Below are 21,847 nucleotides of genomic sequence, written 5' to 3'. Positions count from 1 at the left end.
ATGCCCTTGAAAAAAATAGTATTTTGCTGTGTGTAGGTTGGCATATTCTATAAATGTCAAAGAGTCAGGTTGGTATTACATTCTATATGCCCCTGTTGATTTTCTATATACTTGTTTTATCAATTCCTGAAAGAAGAGTGTTACAATCTTTAACCATTCCAACTATAATTGTGGATTTGGCTGTGTCTTGATTTAACTTTGTCAGCTTTTGCTTTGTGTATTTTGAAGTTTTGTTAGTAGGGCACACACATTTAGAGGTGGCAAATTGATTTCTTTATCATTTAAAATGTCTCTCTTTATTCCTGGTAATATATGTTGTGAAATCTAATTAGTCTGATGTTAATATAGCCTTTCCACCTGTCTTTTTATAAGTGTTTACATGCCATGTTTTGTTTTGTTTTGTTTTTTGTCCTTCACTTTTCTACATCTGTTTTAATTAAAGTAGGTTTCTTATACATAGCATATGTTTGAATCTTCCTTTTTAATAAGATGATTTGCCTATTAATTGGATTGGTTAGGCTGTATATATATGTATTGTGCTGCCTGGGTGGCTCAGTCGGTTAAGCATCTGCCCTCTGCTCAGGTCATGATCCCCGGGCCCTGGGATTGGAGTCCTGCATTTGCTCCCTTATCCGCGGGGAGGCTGCTTCTCCCTCTGCCCCTCCCCCTGCCCCTCCCCCTGCTCCTCCCCTTGCTCGAGCTCTCAAATAAAAAAAAAAAAGATTTATTTATGAGAGAGAGAGAGAGCAGGGGGAGGAGGAAAAAGAGAATCTCAAGCAGACTCCCCACTGAGTACAGAGCCAATGGGCACAATCTCAGGACCCTGAAATCATGACCTGAGCCAAAATCAAGAGTTGGATGCTTAACTGACTGAGCCAACCAGGTGCCCCTAGGCTGTTTATATTTTAACATTGTTATGATAAGCTTGGTTTTGTGTGTATGTCTTGCTTGGTCTTTGTTTTCTATTTTTCTCTTCCATTCTATTTTTGTCTTTTTCTTCTTTCCTTCCTTCTTTTGGATTAATTGTTTTTATTTTTTTTTTTAAAGATTTTATTTATTTGAGAGAGAAAGAATGAGAGAGAGAGAGCATGAGAGGGGGAGGGTCAGAGGGAGAAGCAGACTCCCTGCTGAGCAGGGAGCCCGATGTGGTACTCGATCCTGGGACTCCAGGATCCTGAACTGAGCTGAAGGCAGTCGCCCAACCAACTGAGCCACCCAGGCACCCTTAATTGGGTATTTTTAAGATTTCTATTTTATTTCCACTATTAACTTATTAGTGATAGTTGTGTGGGGTGAGGGTGTGTGTTTGGCAGGGAGTTCTTTAGGGTTTACAATACTCATTTTTAATTTTTCATGCTCTGCCTTCAAATAATGTTACTCCTTTCATATACAATGTAAGAATTTTGCAGTAGTGTGCTTCCATTCTGTAGGATCTATTTTGTTACTGCCTCGTGGCTGGAAATATAAATTCTCTATTCCTTTTATTAAAAAATTAAGGTAAAATTCATACCTCATAAAATTCACCATTTTAACCAATTAAAGTGTACAATTCAGTGGTTTTTAGTACATTGCCAGTATTGTGCAACCATCACCACTATCTATTTCAGAACATGTTCACTCCAAGAGGAAACCCAATTCTCATTAAATAGTCACTGCCCTTCTCTTCCCTTGGCAACCACTAATTTGCTTTCTGACTCTATAGATTTGCCTGTTCTGGACATTTCATATAAATGGAATCATACAATATGTGGTCTTTTGTGTCTGGCTTGTTTCACTTAGCATAATGTTTTTAAGGTTAATCCGTGTTACAGTGTGTATCACTTCTTATGGCTGAATAATACTCCATTATATTGATAGATCATGTTTCTTTTATCCACTCATCAGATGATGGCCATTTAGGTTGTTTCCATTTTTTATTATGAATAATGTTCTTATGAACATTTATGTAGAAGTTTTTGTTTGAATATAGTGTTCTCCAGGCTCTGTAGTATTTACCTAGGAGTGTAATTACTAAAGTCATATGGTAATTCTGTGTTTAACATTTTGAGGAACTGCCAAACTTTTCAAGAGACTGCACCATTTTACATTCCTACCAGTAGTATGCAAGGTTTTAAATTTCTCTGCATCCTCACCAACATTTTTTTTTTTTTTATTATAGCCAATGTAGTGCATGTAAAGTATATCATTGTGGTTTTGAATTATTTTCCTGTATTGACTAGTGATGTTGAACATCTTTTCATGGACTTATTGGCTATTACTACCTTTTTTTTTCTTAAAGATTTTACTTATTTATTTGACAGAGAGAGACAGCGAGAGAGGGAACACAAGCAGGGGGAGTGGAGAGGGAGAAGCAGGTTTCCCGTGGAGCAGGGAGCCCGATGATGCGGGGCTCAATCCCAGAACCCCGGGATCATGACCTGAGCCAAAGGCAGATGCTTAATGACTGAGCCACCCAGGCGCCCCGGCTATTACTACTTTTTATTTTTTTATTTTTTTATTACTACTTTTTAAAGGTGGTGTTTTGATTTTCAGTAATTAACTTGGGTCAGTTAATTACTACGACTTCTTCGTAGCCAAAGTAGAGTTCAGAGCAAGGACATGGTCCAGATTTTCACATTTTGGTTGAATGCATTTTCTGTACAGGTGTGTGTTATTTATATTATAGTGTTTGGCTTTTTAGTTCCAGAACAGAAGGCAAATTTAATTGGATTATACTTTATGTTCAGTACTGTATTTATTTATTTATTTACTTATTTAAAAAGATTTTATTTATTTGACAGAGAGAGACACAGCGAGAGAGGGAACACAAGCAGGGGGAGTGGGAGAGGGAGAAGCAGGCTCCCCGCTGAGCAGGGAGCCCGATGAGGGGCTTGATCCCAGGACCCTGGGATCATGACCTGAGCTGAAGGCAGACGCTTAACCAACTGAGCCACCCAGGCACCCCTAAAACAATTTTTTTTTTAAAGTAAACTTTCTTTTTTTAAAGATTTTATTTATTTATTTCCAGAGAGACAAAGCGAGAGAGGGAACACAAGCGGGGGAGTGAGAGAGGGAGAAGCAAGCTTCCTGCCAAGCAGGGAGCCTGATGTGGGGCTCTATCCCAGGACCCTGGGATCATGACCTGAGCGGAAGGCAGACGCTTAACGACTGAGCCACCCAGGCACCCAACAGTTCTTTTTTTAAAGATTTTATTTATTTATTTGAGAGACAGAGCACTAGCAGGGGGAGAGGAAGAGGAAGAGGGACAGCAGACTCCCTGCTGAGTGTGGAGCCTGAGCCCGAGCCCCAGGACCCAGGTCGTGGGGCTCCATCCCAGGACCTTGAGATCACGACCTGAACTGAAATCAGACGCTTAACCAACTAAGCCACCCAGGCATCCCTTTAACCACTAAAACACTTTTTTAAGAAAGTTACTTTAAAAAATCCATATAGGGGTACAAAGGACCCATCTTCCATGCAGTTTAGAGATTTCTTTTACCCCTGGATAATGGGATGGGGTGTCGTCTAATGAAACATATGAGATATGGAACCTCCCCTGTCCCTACTTCCTTGTAATAGAAATTTCTGTTTCTGTAACCTCTCTTGTGTAGGCATCTGTGTTTTTCTTCTCTATGAACTTGATGTCTTCTCATTGATTGGCCTGTGATGGGTGCTCTTCTGAAGTGTGACTAAAATATAGCAATTATATCATCTTGGAATTGGCTTGAAGAGATAGTTTTGGACCAATCATATTTTCTGTCTTAGGAATTTGAAATAAATAAACACCTGAGTTGGACTATTTTAATTAATGTTCTTGTTGTAGTATTGGTATTGAAAGGACCGTATATTGTAAGTTGATATCCTTGAGAAGTAGAAAAAAGAAGCTGTTAAGTCACATTAATGGTAGAACACTAGCGAAAATCTATATTCCATATTGCTGTGCTGAAGTCTGTAGATCCACCTTGAATCCAACCCTCAAATCCGTTGAGGCCTAGTCCTGGTGTTTGCCATGAGATAATTCTCTTAATTGCTGCACCTTTCTTAAATGTACACGAACCTAATTAAAATTCTCCAATTCCAAGCCTTTGATGATAGTTAGAACTGATGTTCTGTTTGAGGAGGAGCCCTGGGAATGTGTGAAGAGAACTAGATCCAGGTCAAGATCGAGAGTGTATTGGGTAATTTTCATGCAGGAGGAATCAGTAGTGACACTTCTTGGTCATATTTGGTTTCCTGATCTAAGCTACATTTTTTTTTTTTTTTTCCTTTTGTAAATACCAGAGATTGGCTCCCTGCTTATCTTTTCATGACTATTACTTGTATTAATCATGGTGTCCTTTCTTTCCTGGCCCATTGTGGTCTCTTATCCTTTTAAAGTTTCTGTTCCTGAAGCTAGCACATAGCTATTTTGAGTCTCCCTTATCCCCTTTTTTTATGTTTTATTTTTTAAAAAAATTTATAAGTTTTTATATATTTATTTATTCATTTAAGTAATCTCTGTATGCAACGTGGGGCTTGAAATCATGACCCTGAGATGAAGAGTTGAATGCTCTTCTGACTGAGCTAGCCAGGGGCCCCTTGCCCCTTCTTTTTTTAAAAAAGAAAAAAATTCCCTTATTAAATTACAGAGTCTACAAGTTTGCCTTCTATTCCTTTTTTTCCTTACCTTATCTGACTTTATTCATGGAATATGTGACATAAGACAATGTTAAACACAGGTCTTAATGGAAATAGGTTAGGGAGAAATCATTTTACAAGATACCAGATAAGTTTAATCTCTACTTTTTGAAAAAAGATTTCAGTTTTGTCAGAGCTTTTTATCATGTCAAATCAAAGTAGAAAGGAGTGTGGTGATGGGACAGAGGCTGGAACTGAACTGCTGCCTGTGAAGATTGTTATCAGTGTTGGTGTAAAAGGAGGATTTGAGGTTTATTTTTTCCTTTTCACCCATTTCCTTGTCTTTCAAGGAAATTCTTTGGGGCCAATTGAAAATGGAGGATGGCTTGGGGATGCTTGCATGGCAACTGGTGTAAGGGGAAGGAGGAAGCTAGAGAAATTTCAAGTTTTGGACATTTTGAGACATTGTAAATTATAAAATTACTGAAAAGAATCAGGTAGTAATTGCTAGGGTTTGGCATTTGGTGCCAAAATATGAAAGTGGTTCTTTAGTCTTGTTTATTTTTTTTTTTAAAGATTTTATTTATTTATTTGAGAAAGAGAGAGACAGAGAGAGAGAGAGCCCGAGCAGGGCACAGGGAGAGAGGGACAAGCAGACTCCCCACTGAGCAGAGAGCCTCACACGGGGCTTGACTGCAGGACCCGGGGATCATGACCTGGGCTGAACGTAGACGCTTAACCGACTGAGCCACCCAGGTGCCCCTCTTTGGTCTTGTTTAGATAAGATATTTATTTTTCTAAATGACTGAATTGTACCTTGCTCTGATGATCTTGGTAATGTTTTGTTTTTAGTACTTGACCTTTGAAATATTTGAATGCTTGGTTAGTTATGGCCAGAACTACTATGAGACAGTTGAAACAATTTGTTGCAGTGTAATGGAATTAGTGTCAATACCAAGATATACATGGATTGAACAATATATTTTATTCAAGTGTTTTGAGGTTATACTTTGTACTATTCAATAAGTTTGGAAGCAGTTTTTGAATTAGGCAATGTATACAAATGTTAGGGAGATTACAAATACAGCACTGATTAAAAATTTAACCTGAGAGTGAAACTGATCATGATATGACCCTTGCTTTACTGAGATGTGTGCTTTATTAATTCAAAATAGTGGTATTTAAAAAACAATTTTCTGTATCTGTTCTGTAATGTTGGTTTTTGAATGCAGTTAAATGACATAGATAAACCTTTTGGCAAGCTTAAGTTTGTGCAGTATAATATCTGCCTTAAGTTTTTAGTGGTGGGTATGGAAATACCTTCACAAGAACTCTTGGATGGTCTTTTTTTGTTTTCTTTTTGTGTTTTAATTTAGATAATGTCTGTTGATCTATCTTCACATTCACAACTTCTTTCCTTAACTTGTGTTTCATGTATTGATGAGCCTATTGCAGTAATGCTTTGTGTTTGATGTGTTTTAAAAATTTCTAGGAATTACATTTTACTTTCTCTTATAAATTCATGTCTTTTGCTATATTTTCAGGTACTGTATTTTTCAGCTCTTAGAGTTTTAACTGGTTGTTTTGTATGTCTTCTGTTTTCCTCATTATACCTTTATGATCCTTTAAATCATTGAGCATATTTGTAATACATGTTTTGAAGTCTTTTCTGCTAATTCCAGTATTTATCTTTTTGTTCCTATAGCCTGGTTTTCCTCCTTTTTATGGGTCACATTTTCCTGCTATTTCACACACCTAGTAATTTTTTTTATTGGATAGTGGATGTTATAAACTTGCATTTACAGAATGCTGGATTTTGTTTTCCTTTACAGAGTATTGGGCTTTGTTCTGGTAGGAAGTGAGGTTCCTTGCAGATCAGTTTGATCCTTTTGAGTATTATATTTTTTAATTAAGTTAAATTTTTTGTAATTAAACTTTTTATTTTGAGAAAATTGTAGGTTCACATGCAGTTGTTATAAAAAATTTTTTTGAGGGGCACCTGGGTGGCTCAGTCATTGGGCGTCTGCCTTCGGCTCGGGTCATGATCCTGGGGTCCTGGGATCGAGCCCCGCATCGGGCTCCCTGCTCGGTGGGAAGCCTGCTTCTCCCTCTCCCACTCCCCCTGCTTGTGTTCCCTCTCTTGCTATGTATCTCTCTGTCAAATAAATAAATAAAATCCTCAAAAAAATTTTTTTTTTTGAGGATGGCTGATGAGGAGCCATTTTTCTAGAGCTAGTTTAGCTCCACTACTAATGACTCTTCTGGGTTTTCTGTTGAATGCCCTGCATTTTATTGCTTCCTGGTCATTTTTAACTGATCTTACAGAGTTTTTGCCCTGGGCATGTATGACTAGTATTCAGCAACAGACTTGAGAACCCTGTGTAGATTTCTAGAATTCTTTCCCTCAAAGAGCTCAGTACTATGCTGTCCAGTGTCCAGTGTCTGAAAGCAATTTTTCATTTATCCCTCCTCCCCCTCTAGTTTTCTAACTGTATATAGCAAGAGGGTAAGTGTACTTGCAGTTGAATTTTTACAAGTGCAGAGTAAGCTGATTGTGTTTTACATTATCCTTTGGCCCATCCGAGGCTCCTCTCTTGCTTTGTTTTACTTTGTCTTATTTCTTTGATTCTAAATTGAACTTTTTTCTTTTCCTTTTATACTTTGACATATCTGAAAATTGATGTTTTATAGATGATGGAATTTTTACTTATGTATTTTTAATTTTTTTTTTAAGATTTTATTTATTTATTTGGCAGAGAGAGAGACAGCAAGAGAGGGAACACAAGCAGGGGGAGTGGGAGAGGGAGAAGCAGGCTTCTCGCCGAGCGGGGTCCTGGGATCATGACCTGAGCTGAAGGCAGATACTTAACGACTGAGCCACCCAGGCATCCCTAGATGATGGAATTTTTTAAAAAATTCCTGTTTGCTAGGTGGCAGTTGGATGTAGCTTCATGTAGTCACTTCATGTAGATGTGTAAACATAGAAAACGCCTACCTCAAAACTTGAATGTAGATTTCAGCAGATTGGAAGAAAGTCTCTGAGACAATTGTGAATTATTGTTTTCTTCCCTATGAACTAAATATTTGTATGTGGGAGTGAAAGGTGGAGGAGGTTCTGGGATGAGGTAAATTAGACATGTTTAGCAACATTCCTAAAGCTGGAGTCAGATGTAAGTTAGCTGGCTAAATGTAAACCTGGTTTAAGATCCCGGCAATAGCATTTAGTTCTGTCATGGATTCTCTTAATAAATGTTACCTCACCAAAATAATAGAGAATATTGTGTGGAAAAATCTAGATATCAGTGACTTAGTCAAAAGTGATTCAGGAAAGTTAGGTTCCGAAGAATGAGAATTTTGTAGGAAAATTCTAAATATATGCAGGTGCATTTTTTTTTTTTAACAGCAGTGATTATGATAAGACTTGTTTAGGTCTAAAAGAGTGTTTTAGAGAAGCATAAATAAAATTGTTAGCTGGTAAGAAAGTATTGTCATAGTTTATTTAGCCTAGTTGTTTCTTTTTTAGTAGTGTAATAGTACATCTTGCTATTTTTTTAAGAGGGGGAGGGGCAGAGAGAGGGAGAGAGAATGAGTCTCAAGCAGACTCCCTGCTGAGTGTGGAGCCCCACTAGGGACTCAGTCTCACGACTCTGAGATCATGACCTGAGTAGAAATCAAGAGTCAGACACTTAACTGACTGAGCTACCCAGGTGCCTCGGTACGTCTTACAATTGATGACATTCTTAGATCCTATTGAATAAGGGATTGTATTCCTTCCCCCATTTCATTTTTTATTCTCTTGACTTCTTCGTTTTCTATTTTTGTGGTTTATACATGTCCTCAAATACATGTATCCTTGTGAAATATATTTTTTGCAATTTTTATATTTATATAAATTGCATTGTGCCACCGATCTCATTTTCATTTCTGTTTTCATTTCACAAAACATCTAGTCATGTCTCCATGTACCTTTGGTTCATTCCTTTGACCATTGCATGATGTGTTTTTTTTTTTTTCATGACGTTGTATAGTGTATGTTCAAGCGCGTGTTGCTTCTCCATTCTAGTAATTATGAGCATTAGGGTGCCTCTGAATCCCTGGTGTCACCACAGGTACATTGCTTGTTGCAAGTATCCTCATGCATATTCCCTGTTGACAGATGTGGACATTTCTCTTGGCTCTGCACGCACATATGCACAGTCACATGTGTATACATAAGTACATACATATATGTGTATATATTTACATATATACAACACACATATAATTAAGGGTGTATAGATGTATATATCTTTATCTATTTGCCTATAATCTCAGGAGTGGAATATAAATACTCAGTGCAGGTTTCTTGCTGAATCTCTGCATGCAGATTCTTGTTTTTTCATATCCTACCTAACATACTTGGTATTCCAATTTTCTAATACTTAATGGTGATAAATTGTTACTTTGTTGTGGTGTTTTTTTGTTTTTTTTTGCATTTTTTGATTACTACTGAGTTGGAATATTTTTTCATATACTTGAAAGGCGATGTGTTTTCCCCTTCTGCGAATTAGGAATTCACATTTTTTTCTCACTTTTTTCCTGTTGGGTTTTCTATCTTGATTTATAAGAGTTACTTGTGTTATTGTGGTGTGGGAGGCATGAACAGTCCCAGCATGGCTTTAAGCCATTTGTTACCTTCCCCCCTTTTTTGATGATGCCCTGGTGTCAGGAGTCCATAAAACTTTTGGGGGATCTATAAACATTTTTGGGGCATCTGTATAAAGCTTTGGAGGTAGTATAAAATTTCAGGTATTTATGTTTGGCCTGGCTACCAATACTTGCTATACCTGTACTTGGGCATAGGTCTTTGAGCTTATCCTCCTTGATTGCTATTGATTGGCAGAGTGGAAGGGTTTCTAAATGGATTGTTTACAGCTTTACCTAGAACTAACTCTGGGTATGTTCCTCCCTCTCAAAATTGGGAAGAGTTAGTGGTGTTTTGTTAGGGTCTCCTCTATTTTCTGTATTACCTGTGGTATTTCATCCCTTTCTTGGGAGGGGTAGTGGTTGGTTAGTCCTCATCTTCTGTTCTATTCTACCTATTTCTAAGAGGAATTCCTTGAAGTGTTTAGTGGGGGTAGATGTCACTCTTCCCAAGTTTCTATCACTGATACAGATTTTTCTGTAATCTCTTTTGTATATTCTGTTATTTATTGAATGTTGTATACCAGGAATTGTATGGAGTAGATAGATAATTTGTGAATCAGTACAGTGATTCTATGATGTAAGTATCATTCCAGTTAAAAAAATGAGAAACAGGATTAGAGAGATTTCACACATGGCTCAAAGTCAGAAAATTGTGGTGGCATATTTAGGATTAATTTCAGTTGAATTCCACTTTTTGCTGGAGGTCTTGATCTTTCACATAGATAAAAAGGTAGCTTTGGTGATAAGAATGGAGACTTTCTTCTCTTTCATTCACATATTACTCAGAAGCCATTCCTTAAATGCTGCTATTTAAACTGATCTGATAGTAATTTTTAGGTACTGCATGAAACTTCTAGTATTAGAGGAACATATGATATGATATGTATTGTAGTCCTGCTCTTTTTTTTCTTTTTTAAAGAATAAACTAATGAGTGCTAGAGCTCTATGTGAAATAAACCTATTGTCAGTTCTTCCAGTTTACAGGTTAAAATCCTTGATTGATTTTTCTCTTATACCCAACATTTAATCCATAGCAAACCAAAGATCTACCTTCAGATTATATCTAGAATCTGATCACTTCTCACCAACACCACTGCTGCCACTCTCATTTAATTCAGCACCTTTTCTCAACTAAATTATTATATAATAGCTTTTATTTTATTTTATTTTTTTAAAAGATTTTTATTTATTTATTTGACAGAGAGAGACACAGCGAGAGAGGGAACACAAGCAGGGGGAGTGGGAGAGGGAGAGGGAGAAGCAGGCTTATCGCTGAGCAGGGAGCCCGATGCGGGGCTCGATCCCAGGACCCTGGGATCATGACCTGAGCCGAAGGCAGATGCCTAACGACTGAGCCACCCAGGTGCCCCCAATAGCTTTTATTTTTATAATGGCTTCCCTTTAGTCTACTTTCAGTGTATAAGGTTGAGTGATCTGGTTTATCACTGTGTCAGATTGGGTCACTCTTCTGTTCCAGATTGTCTAGTAAATTCCTGTTTTATTCACTGTAAAAGCTAACGTCCTTAACATGATTTAAGAGAGGTTTTTTTTTTTTTTTTTTTTAATATGGACCCTCATTATTTCTCTGGCTTCATTTTTACTATTTTCCCATGTATTCTACTTTACACTGACTACCTTGCTAGTCTGAACATATCAGGTGTACTACCTCAGGATATTTGTACTATTCTTATTGTTTGGTTGATGTTTTCCCATACTTCTGTGTAGATCATTTCCCTGCTACTTTGAAATAGTTACTCAAATGTCAGCTTCTCATTGAGGCTTCTCTTACTATCCTGTCTAACCCAATCTAACACTTCCTATTCTCCTTCCGTGCTTACAGTTTTTTCCTTATTATTTATCTCTATCTAATCTTACTATATAAGGTCTTCCTTATTTATCTTGTTTATTGTCTGTCTTTTCCACTAGATTATTGAACCATGAAGGGATTTTTGTTTACTCACTTCTTAGTCCTTGGTATCCAGAACAGTGTCTGGTATGTAGTCAGTACCTAATATATAAATTTGTTGAAAATTTTAGAATTTCTGAGAGAGTATTGATAAGTATTTACAGTTGATTCATTCTAGGTGCTGGGGCCAACGTTAAAATATTCATTGGGGGCAATCTTAGAAGTCTGGACTAAGAGATCAGTCTGCTAAGACATTTTGCATCTTGCTTCTGAGCTTCAGTTAATGCAGCATAAAACAGAGATGTGATGTATTATTAAACTTACAAATATATTTACTTTGGGAACAGAAAGATCTCTTTCCTCAAAACTTAAAAATGCTTTTTTAAAAAAATATTTTATTTATTTATTAGAGAGAGAGAGAGAGCACGAGCGGCGGGGGGGGTAGAGGGAGAGGGAGAAGCAGACTCCCCGCTGAGCAGAGAGCCCGATGCAGGACTTGATCCCAGCTCCCTGGGATCTGAGCTGAAGGCAGACGCTTAACCGACTGAGCCACGCAGGCACCCTTAAAAATGCTTTATTAGAAGAGTTGTTTAAAAGGTTGGTATGTTAATATCTAGACCTTCTGTGATACAAAATTTGGATATTTGCTACTGTCTACCTAACAGTTGAATTTTAGGAATTAATCTGTATTGGGACTATAGAGTTCCACTCGGGGACGGTTTTTTCTTTTAATCAAAATATTATATGGAGTAATTAAGACAGTGTGGTATTAGTGAAAGAATAAACAGATCAGGGGCGCCTAAGTGGCTCAGTCGGTTAAGCGTCTGCCTTCGGCTCAGGTCATGATCCCAGGGTTCTGGGATCAAGCCCTACATCGGGCTCCCTGCTCTGCGGGAAGCCTGCTTCTCCCTCTCCCACTCCCCGTGCTTGTGTTCCCTCTTTCGCTGTCTCTCTCTCTGTCGAATAAATAAATAAAATCTTTAAAAAAAAATAAAAAGAATAAACAGATCAGTAGTAAGGAATAGAGAACTCAGAAATATACCAATATAGTCACTTGATCTTTGACAAAGGAGCAAAGGCAATACAGAAGAGAAAAGATAGTCTTTTTTAGGGCACCTGGGTGGCTCTGTCGGTTAAGCATCTGACTCTTAATTTTTTTTTTAAGTTTTTATTTATTTGTCAGAGAGAGAGAGAGCACATGTGCGCGCAAGCAGTGGGGAGGAGGCAGAGGGAGAGGGAGAAGCCTGGAAGCCAGCTCATGACCCGAGCTGAAGGCAGATGCTTAACTGATTGAACCACCCAGGTGTCCCCTAAGTGTCTGACTCTTGATCTTAGCTCAGGTCTTGATCTCGATCTTGGAGTTGTGAGTTCAAGCCCTGTGTTGGGCTTCTCGCTCAGTGTGGAGCCTACTAAAAAGAAAGGGAGAGAGAGAGAGAGAAAAGATAGTTTTTTTGATAAATGATGCTGAAACAACTGGACATCCACATGCAAAAAAAATGAATCTAGACACAGACCTTATACCATTCACTAAAATTAGCTAAAAATGTATCACAGACCTAAATGTAAAATGCAGATCTATAAAACTCCTAGAAGATAACATAGGGGAAATCTAGATAACTTTGAGTTTGGTGGTGATTTTTTGGGTATAATACCAAAGGCATGATCTATTAGAAAGAAAGGAGCAACAAACAGAACTTCTTTAAAATTAAAAATTTCTGCTCTGTGAGAGACACTGTTCAGAGAATGGAAGGATTAGCCACAGCTCAGGAGAATATATTTGTGTAAGACATATAAAGAACTTTTGTCTAAAATATACAAAGAACTCTTAAAACTCAGCAGTAAGAAAACAACTCGATTAAAAATGGGTCAAAGGACCTCAACAAACACCTCACCAAAGAAGCTATGTTGGTGGCAAATAAACATATGAAAAGACACTCCATATCATATGTCATTAGGGAAATGCAAATCAAAACAACAGGGTATCACTATACACCTATTCGAATGGCTATAATTTAGAGGACTGACAACACTAAATGTTGAGGAGGATAGGGAGCAATAGGAACTCTCACTCTTTGATGGTAGGAATGAAAAAATGGTACTGCCTCTTTTTGGAAGACAGTTTGGTGGTTTTTTTTTTTTTTTCCACAAGACTAAACATACCATACAATTTTTGTTTGTACCCATTGGTATTTACCCAAAGGAGTTGAAAGCTAATTTATACACAGAAACCTGCCCTTGGATGCTTATACATTCTGGAATAGACAAAACTATGGAGACAATAAAAAGATCAGTGGATGTGGGTGAGGAGAGAGAGATGAGTAGGCAGAGCAAAGAGGATTTTTAGGGCAGTAAAGAATAATCTTTATATTATAATGATGAATATATGTCACTCTACTTTTGTTCAAACCCACATAATGTACAACATAAAGAGTGAACCTTAAGGTAAATTGTGGACTTGATGATTGTTGATGTGTCAGTGTAAATTCATCCTTGGGGGAAAAATAGTGTACCATTCTGGTGAGTGATGTTGATAATGGCAAAAGCCATGCATGTGTTTGGGGCAGCAAATATATGGGAAATCTCTGTATCTTCCTTTCAATTTTGTTGTAAACCTAAACTGCTCTTAAAGAAAATAAAGTCTTTAAAAAAAAGGGGGTGTGTAAATGTTGCTTCCACTCTGGGTTTTGAGCCTTAAGACATCTGCGTGAGCACCCAGTGACGAACTGTACCTGTAAAGTAAAATCTGTCCTTCCCAAATCTCTTCAGCACCCTTCATCCACAACCTTGGATCACAGAGCAGCCTACACGGCTCATCGACACGCTCTTAGGAAGGTCCCCAGTCTTGCTTTCTGAACTCCATTAAGCAGGAGTAAGACGGACTTTGTTTGAAAAGAGAAATTACCAAATCTCCACATTGAGGGAGACCTCCTTTTTTCTCAATCCAGCAGAGTAAAGGCTGACAAAACAACACAGTCTAAGCCAACACACTGTCTGTGGTGAAACTCTGAGCTTGTGCAACATTGGGATTTTGTAACCTTTTTTTTTTTTTATGATTTCACATTCTGAAATAGTAATTATGCCCAGGAAATTTTTCTTGAAGAAGTGGGTAAATTTTCATTTTATAATTTAAGTGTTATTGTGTATCATCAGTAAGGATTGGATATGTATGCCAGTAACAGAAAACTTGATAAATACTGCCTTAAACAAGTGAGAATTTACTTTTCTCATGTAATGTGAATTCCAGGGGTAGGCAGTCCATAGCTGATGCAGCTGCCGAAGGATGTCATCAAGGAACCAGTATCCTATCTTCCTAGCTTACGGTTTTTGTCTTTTTGGTCAGAAGATGGCTGTTGTGGGGTGCATGGGTGGCTGAGTCGGTTAAGCAGCCCATTCTTGATTTTGGCTCAGGGCAAGATCTCAGGGTCCTGGGATCGACTCCCACCTTAAGCTCCACACTCAGCGGGGAGTCTGCTTCGGGATTCTCTCTCTCTCTACCCCTGCTTCTTTGCGAGTGTGCGCGTGCTCTCTCTCTCTCCCTCTCTCTAAAATAAATAAATAAATCTTAAAAAAAGATAGCTGTTGTATCTCTGGAGACTTCATCAGAGTTTTCAGAAGGAAAAGAGGGAAAGATAAAGGGAAATCTCTTTCTAAGACTGTATTTTTCTGGTAGATAGTGGCCTCTCAGAGATTGATAACTAACTACCTTTTGTTGGCCAGAACTATGTTGGTATAACTTGGTATTTAACTCATCGTATCTGGAATTAGTATAGAATGGTGGTTAAGAGCATGGACCTAAGTTTGAAAATCAGTTGTGTTATTTCCTGAGTATGATTTTAACATCTTTGTGCCTCAATTTCCCTCTATGAAAAGATTCTAATAATATGTACCTACCAGCACTTTGTTGTTGAAAAGATTAAAGGAGTTAATGTCATTATTTTAATGGATACCATTTGTACTATTTTAAGTATTAGTTATAATTTACTGTCTTCATTATATAGAAGAGTTACTGATATTGGAATGGTAAATTTGTCACTCAGGGAACTAATTTTTTTAGATAGGAAATAAAATAGCATTTGGATTAGGTGCTTTTGAGTATAGGGATGATTGAAAAAGATGGTAGAACTTTAAGGACTCTTGTGACTGCATTGCATTATTAAAAATTATGGGTGAGTTAAAGTATTGGGGCCATTTTAATTTGCTCATTTAATTCATCGTAGAGCTTGATGACTTTTAGGACTGTCTTGAACAAATTGTCATTTTACCACCAATCCCCTAAAGCACGTTCATCTCAATCGAAATTCTGTCTTATTGATAGAATGTTTGAAGACTTAGCTATGTATCGATAAATGATTTCGTTGGTATTGTTACCAGCCTTGCCAATTTATAATCACTCTACTGAAAAAAAAATATCAATTACTTCTCTATTTTCTTTTTAGCCCTATCTGCTTTGATATGATTGAGGAAGCATACATGACGAAATGTGGCCACAGCTTTTGGTAAGATGATTTTATTTAGCAAAATTGTCTTGATTTTTAACTTGTGTAAATGCAGCCAGTGAGAAGTTAGGTTTTTAAAATAATTTTGGTTATCTTTTAATTTCTTTGATACATTTTTATAAGTTCAGCAGCTCAAGGCAGAAAGCATATGGTTGGTGCATAATTTCTGTGGAATACTTAGAGTTACCGTTGCCCTTACAGATGGATTTTAAAACTTTTGGGTTGATTAATCATTTATTATAGAGCTTTGATTACCGTTTTAGAAAATTGAGGGGTGCTGGATAATTAGGATGAAGCATGAAGCATCTTTAACTCCCTTGTGGGCATAAGTATGAGACCCAGTAAAGGAGGTTAGAAAGTCATTGGAAAAGGATATAGGGGGTTAAAAAGATCTGTGTTTTCTTCTTCAACATTTTGCTCAGTGTTATCATTAGTTGCTTAGTCTTGTATATATGTCACATTAATCTGTATATTTAAAAAATTTTTAGTTGTGGTAAAATACACATAAAATTTACCATCTTAACCATTTTTAAGTTGAGTAATGTTAAGTTTGTTTGCATTGTTGTACAATCTCCAGAATTTTTTTATCTTGCAAAACTGAAACTATATACCCTTTGAGCAACTCTGCATTTCTCCCTTCCCCCCAGCCTCTGTCAATCACTATTTTACTTTGTTTCGTGAATTTGACTATTCTAGATACCTCATATAGGTGGCATCAAATTGTATTTTTGTGACTGGCTTATTAACTCACTAAGCATAATGTCTTTAAGTTTCATCCTTGTTGTAGCATGTGTCAAAGTTTCCTTCCTTTTTAAGGGTGAATAGTGTTCCATTGCATGTATATATTGTATTTTATTTGTTCATCTGTTAATGGACATTTGGGTTGCCTTCACTTCTTAAATGTTGTTTAGAATGGTGCTTTGAACATTGGTGTCTAAATATCTCCTTGAGATTCTGGTTTCAGTTCTTTTGGATATATACCCAGCAGCAGAATTGCTGTATCATATGATAGTTCTGTTTAATTTTTTGAGGAACCTCCATACTGTTTTCCATAGCTGCTGAACCATTTCATATTTCCCCCAGCAGTTCACAAGAGTTCCAGTTTTTCCACATTCTAGCCATTTGTCATTTTCTGTTTTTTTTTTTTTTTTTAATAGTAGCCATCTTAATGGTTATGTAATCTGTGTTTGTTTAATTCCTTTTGTTTATTTTTTGTGTGTTTTTTTGATTGGGGGTGGTATATTCTGTTTGCAGTTGATCATGTCCATAAATTATTTACACTGTTGATACGATATTTTTGGCTTAGTATTATGTGTTCTAATAGTCCTTGTATTCTAATTCATGTTGAAGTCAAACCCATAATTTTATTCTGAAGTTGAATGTAATATCTGGTAGATTGATATTCACTAGTCAAGTACTGGGTGTTATTACCAGTTTGTAAGTATTTTTGTTTGATTTGGAGCTTGATGCATCAGTGTTAGCTATATCCGATCTGCCAGTCATTTAAAAAGAAGTTTAGAATAAAAATCGCTTTCTTAGCTTGGACTATGTTTTTTATTAAAATATAAGTTATTAAAATAAACAATATGTACTCTTGGCTAAAAATAACTCTTATTGTCCAGAAAGCTGTAACATGAAATGTAAATGTCACAATTTTTCTAGTCTTTTTTTTTTTTTGGTCTACCTCCTCAGAGGTTATGGTAAGGAGTAATGGTGTGTCCTTCAGAATTTTTTTGCTGATTTTTTTAAAAAAAGCCATCTTGCCTTAAATAATTTGGATTTCCTGCTATATCATTGCATTGACATTATTATGGTTCATGAATAACTTTCTGCTCCTTATTGCTACTGAAATTCTGGTCATGTGTGTCTTGCTTTTAGATTGATACATGTATGGTCTTGGTCTTTTCAGGCTTATTGTTTAACAGTAGTGTTTCCTTTGGTCCATTAATTGACCTAGCACCATAGCATTCCATGGGAAACCATGGAGACTTTGATTTTCATCTCTGGAAAATTGGGTGATTTAGATTAGGCTTTCTCTGCCTTTGGTAGTATTGAATATTGGACCAGATAATTCCTGTTGTGGGTGATTATCCTGGGTATTGTAGATTGTTTAGCAGTATCCCTGGCCTCTACCCACTAGCAGTCCCTTTTCTCACAAGTGTGACAACCAAAAATGTCTCCAGACATTGCCAGATATCTAGTAGGGGACAAAATTGCCCACATCTGAGAAATACCGATACAGAGTTAAAAAGCAGGGTCTTGAAGTTGGTAAACCAGGATTCCGGTTCTGGCTCTAAAACTTACCTTACATTTGTCCAGTCGCTCAACTGGTCTCTTCTATTGTCCCCCTTTACCCTCCTCCCCCTTTTCTTCCTACTCCTTCACGTCCTCTTCTTTTATAGTTTAGAAGGTGCCAATGTTTGGAACAAATTATAAAGTGAGGATTTAATTTTTCCTAACTGCCTTCTTCTAACTTATATATTCACTGTGGCATTTTAAAAGGACACTGAAGAGTCTGCTAAATAAGTACAATAATCTTGCTTTGCTATGTTGTGATGTGTAATAAATTATTGATTGACTTTATAATTAAATAGGCCTGGCCTTTCCAATGAGTCCTGTAATTTTCAAGGTGTGTCCTTAGGTCATCGTTGGGAAACCCCACTGGTTTCTTAAATATGTTTTTCCCTTCAAATAAAAATAGTTTTAAGTTTAGATCCTTGTTATAACTCAAGTGATGTTATAACCTGAGTGTGTTTTAAAATATGAATGTGTTTTAAAATACCTACCAGGTTTTGGTAGGATAAGAGACCATAAAGTTGAGAAGAGCTGGTAAACTTGGAGGCTGGCAGTCCATTGTCAGGCTTGTGAAACTGTGAGACATTTTGTACTTTTGTTTAAAGCAAAAGCTCATAATTATTTACCCTATCCTATCACATGAGGCCATTGGAACTTCATTAACGGTAGCCTATTGGATCAAATCTTCACTAACTTGAACGCTGGCTTGTAATCTGGAGCAGAGCAGTGTTCGCATTTCCAGGCTCCATCCAAATTATTAACACTAAATCAAATTGGACCACGTGAACTGTTTATCCCTCGTCTCACTTATAAATGGTAACTCTTTCCTAGTAACAGGTTGGAGATACTGTTCCCACTTGACAGTGAATCTGCTATTAGCTGTTGTCTAACCAAACTTAATGATATGATAAAATAAAAATATCTGGCTTCTTTGTGATGTAGAGATGAGGTTTGCTCTTTCCCTTTGCCGCCTCCTGCTTGCCCCCTGCACCTTGCTTCTCAGACCTCATGTCTACCAAGTTCTGATTTACTATTTTTTTTCATTACAAATTAGTTATAATTAATAGCCTATCTCAGTGTTGTTCATCTTTCAGCATATCTGTGGTCAAAGCTGGGTATCAGCTTGTCTTTTGGGGCTTTTGAATAATTTATCATCTTGTACCTTGCTATTAGTCTTTCTTTATACCTGGTTATTATATAGGACCACTGTACTGATTTGTCCTTGCTGTTCTTGTTATAGTCTCTTCTTTTTTGAGAATTTTCTGATTATTCACAGTTTTTTATATGTACTCACCGCTGTTTACAGAGAGAGAAAAAGATATTTATGATAAGGTGTCCATTTACCCTAGTGTCTATAATTACTTATAGAAAAATGAGGAGAAATCAGAAAGTTTGTGTATTGGGGGTGGGTGAATAGAGGGCTTCAGAAAACATTCGAAGTTTTTGGATGGTTAAAGTGGCATAGTGTTTTGTATATTACAGGCAGTTCCCAAATAAAAATTATGCCCTAAAAACTTAAAAAGAAAAAGAAAAAGAAAAAGATACTTATATCTTATAGGTAGGTTATACTTTTTTTTATTTTTTTGGTAGGTATATACTTAATAGAAACAGAATAATCATACATTTATAGAGAAATACTCATTTAAAAAATTATACAAGTATAGTTGACATAATTGTTATATTAGTTTCAGGTGTGCAACATAGTGATTAGACAATTCTGTACATTACTTGGTGTTACCACCGTAAGTGTAGTTACCAGCTGTCACCATACAGTGTTACAATATTATTGAATATAATCCCCATATTGTTCTCTTCATCTCCGTGACTTACTTATTTTGTAATTGGAGGTTTGTATTCGTCAATCCCCTTCACCTATTTTGTCCATGTCCCCATCCTCCTCCGTTCTGGCAACCACCAGTTTGTTCTTTGTATTTATGAATCTGTTTCTGCTTGTTTGATTGTTCATTGGTTTTGTTTTTAGATTCCACATATAAATGCAATCATGTGGTATTTGTCTTTTTCTGACTTCACTTAGTATAATACCCTTGAGGTCCATTCATGTTGTTACAAAGGGCAAAATTTCAAAATATTCATTCTTCATTATCAGATATACACTTAAACACATTTATGTCAGCACATTCTGGTACTGAATTACTATTTTTAAGAGTTTCAGTGTGTGTAGCTTTTGAAAACTTCTCAGGTAGACCCAAGATATATATCCCTTTATCCCCCCTATTTTGAACACTAGTCTAGATACTCATCCTTCTTTTAGAATCCAAAATACCACATCTGTGGTGGTGATGGTCAAGTAGAGTTATTGTGAAAGAAATAATTGAGAATCTCTAGTGGTGTTTTATATGACCCAGAAGACATGTTTCTTTTTTGTTTATACCTATTTTTTTTGTGCATTGAACATTTACTTAGTTCAACTCTAACAGGATATAGTGCTAGACATTGAGGGTACAGAGATGACTTAAAACAAATCCTTGCTTTGAATGAACAAATAGAAGAGGGGATGACAGTACAAAATAAGATAGTTACTATTTCTCAAACTAGGGCAGGTCTGCCCAGGGGTGGTAGTGAGGTAGTAGATACTATAAGATAAACTTGATGCATTTTGTCATGTCAGTTTTATACAGTGGTATGTAATTTGATGTGTTTTCATTTTATAGTATAGATAGATATTACCAATGCAATGTGCAAAAATCATTTGAATTTTTGTTCCTGAGGACAGTTCCTTCCACTGTGTCCTGGACTACTTTTTCTTCTAGGAGAGGATTGTGTGGTAGTAAACCTACTGACAAGGGATATGATTAGGATGCTGAAGATAGGAGAGGAGGATATTCTATTGGACTCTGGGATAATTTCTTGTATATTGACAAACTCTTTCACTCAGTTAACAACTTAGCTTGTTCTTCTTACCATATTATTTGCTCATTTCTAACTATCATTTCTTTACAAAAGCCATTTGCTAAAACCCAGAATGCCCTTCTGCTTATCTGTCAACCCCTTGTCTCATCTTTAATAACCTTCCCAGAGTTTCTACTTCATGACTTGGTTTATTTGAACTTGCAGACTTTTTTAAGGGTTAATCTTGTCATTTGGGAATATTTTCTGGTAATATGAACTCATTTCTGTTTTCCCAAAGCAGACTATAAGTGTTTCTGTGTTGTAATTGCATAACTGCTTTATGCTTTTCCCTCGCAATAGAAATGAAAACAAGAACATTTTATATATTTCCTTCACTGAAATTTCTACATAGGAAATTTTCTGTTAGATATGGAGCCTATCATGTGGTAATATGGTAATCCTAACCTTGTCATAGTTGCAAGAGGTGATGTTATTATTTCTGGAACACTGTACAAGTCATTTGTTTTATATATATTTGAGTATCTGTTATGTGCCAGCCATTTACTTAGATCTTTAGGTCCTTGTGCTGTGCCAAAGACCAGCACTGCATCAGTTCTCTATGATGTCCTTTTTATTTATTTATTTATTATTTTTTAAAGATTTTTATTTTGATAGAAATACAGCGAGAGAGGGAACACAAGCAGGGGGAGAGGGAGAGGGAGAAGCAGGCTTCCTGCTGAGCAGGGAGCCGGATGTGGGACTTGATCCCAGGACCCCAGGACCATGACCCGAGCTGAAGGCAGATGCTAAACGACTGAGCCACCCAGGCGCCCTATGATGTCCTTTTTAAACTTATCTTGAAAGTACCAAATGTGAGATGAAAAAGTAGTTGTTAATTAGTACAGAGAAACCTGATGGATGTGGGTTTCTGTTTTCATAAGGTAGAGTGAAGTAAGTGGGTTATAAAAAGTAGCTTCGGGGCGCCTGGGTGGCTCAGTCGTTAAGCATCTGCCTTCGG

General features: G+C 36.8%; 1 protein-coding gene across 7 annotated transcripts in view; it reads left to right on the top strand.

The window, feature by feature from the left end:
• COP1 (COP1 E3 ubiquitin ligase) overlaps window positions 1-21,847 on the top strand; it is a 264,311-nt gene that overhangs the window by 10,335 nt on the left and 232,129 nt on the right. For all 7 annotated transcript variants that reach the window (XM_078078001.1, XM_036117242.2, XM_078078000.1 and 4 more), the window contains exon 2: window positions 15,625-15,684. In XM_078078001.1, the coding sequence (XP_077934127.1) occupies window positions 15,625-15,684 (60 nt within the window). The remainder of the gene's footprint in view (window positions 1-15,624; window positions 15,685-21,847) is intronic.

Source organism: Halichoerus grypus, chromosome 7 (genome assembly GCF_964656455.1).
Source record: "Halichoerus grypus chromosome 7, mHalGry1.hap1.1, whole genome shotgun sequence".
Taxonomy (NCBI): Eukaryota; Metazoa; Chordata; class Mammalia; order Carnivora; family Phocidae; genus Halichoerus; species Halichoerus grypus.
Note: the sequence above shows the minus strand (reverse complement) of the source record. Positions and strands in the feature narration are given on the sequence as shown.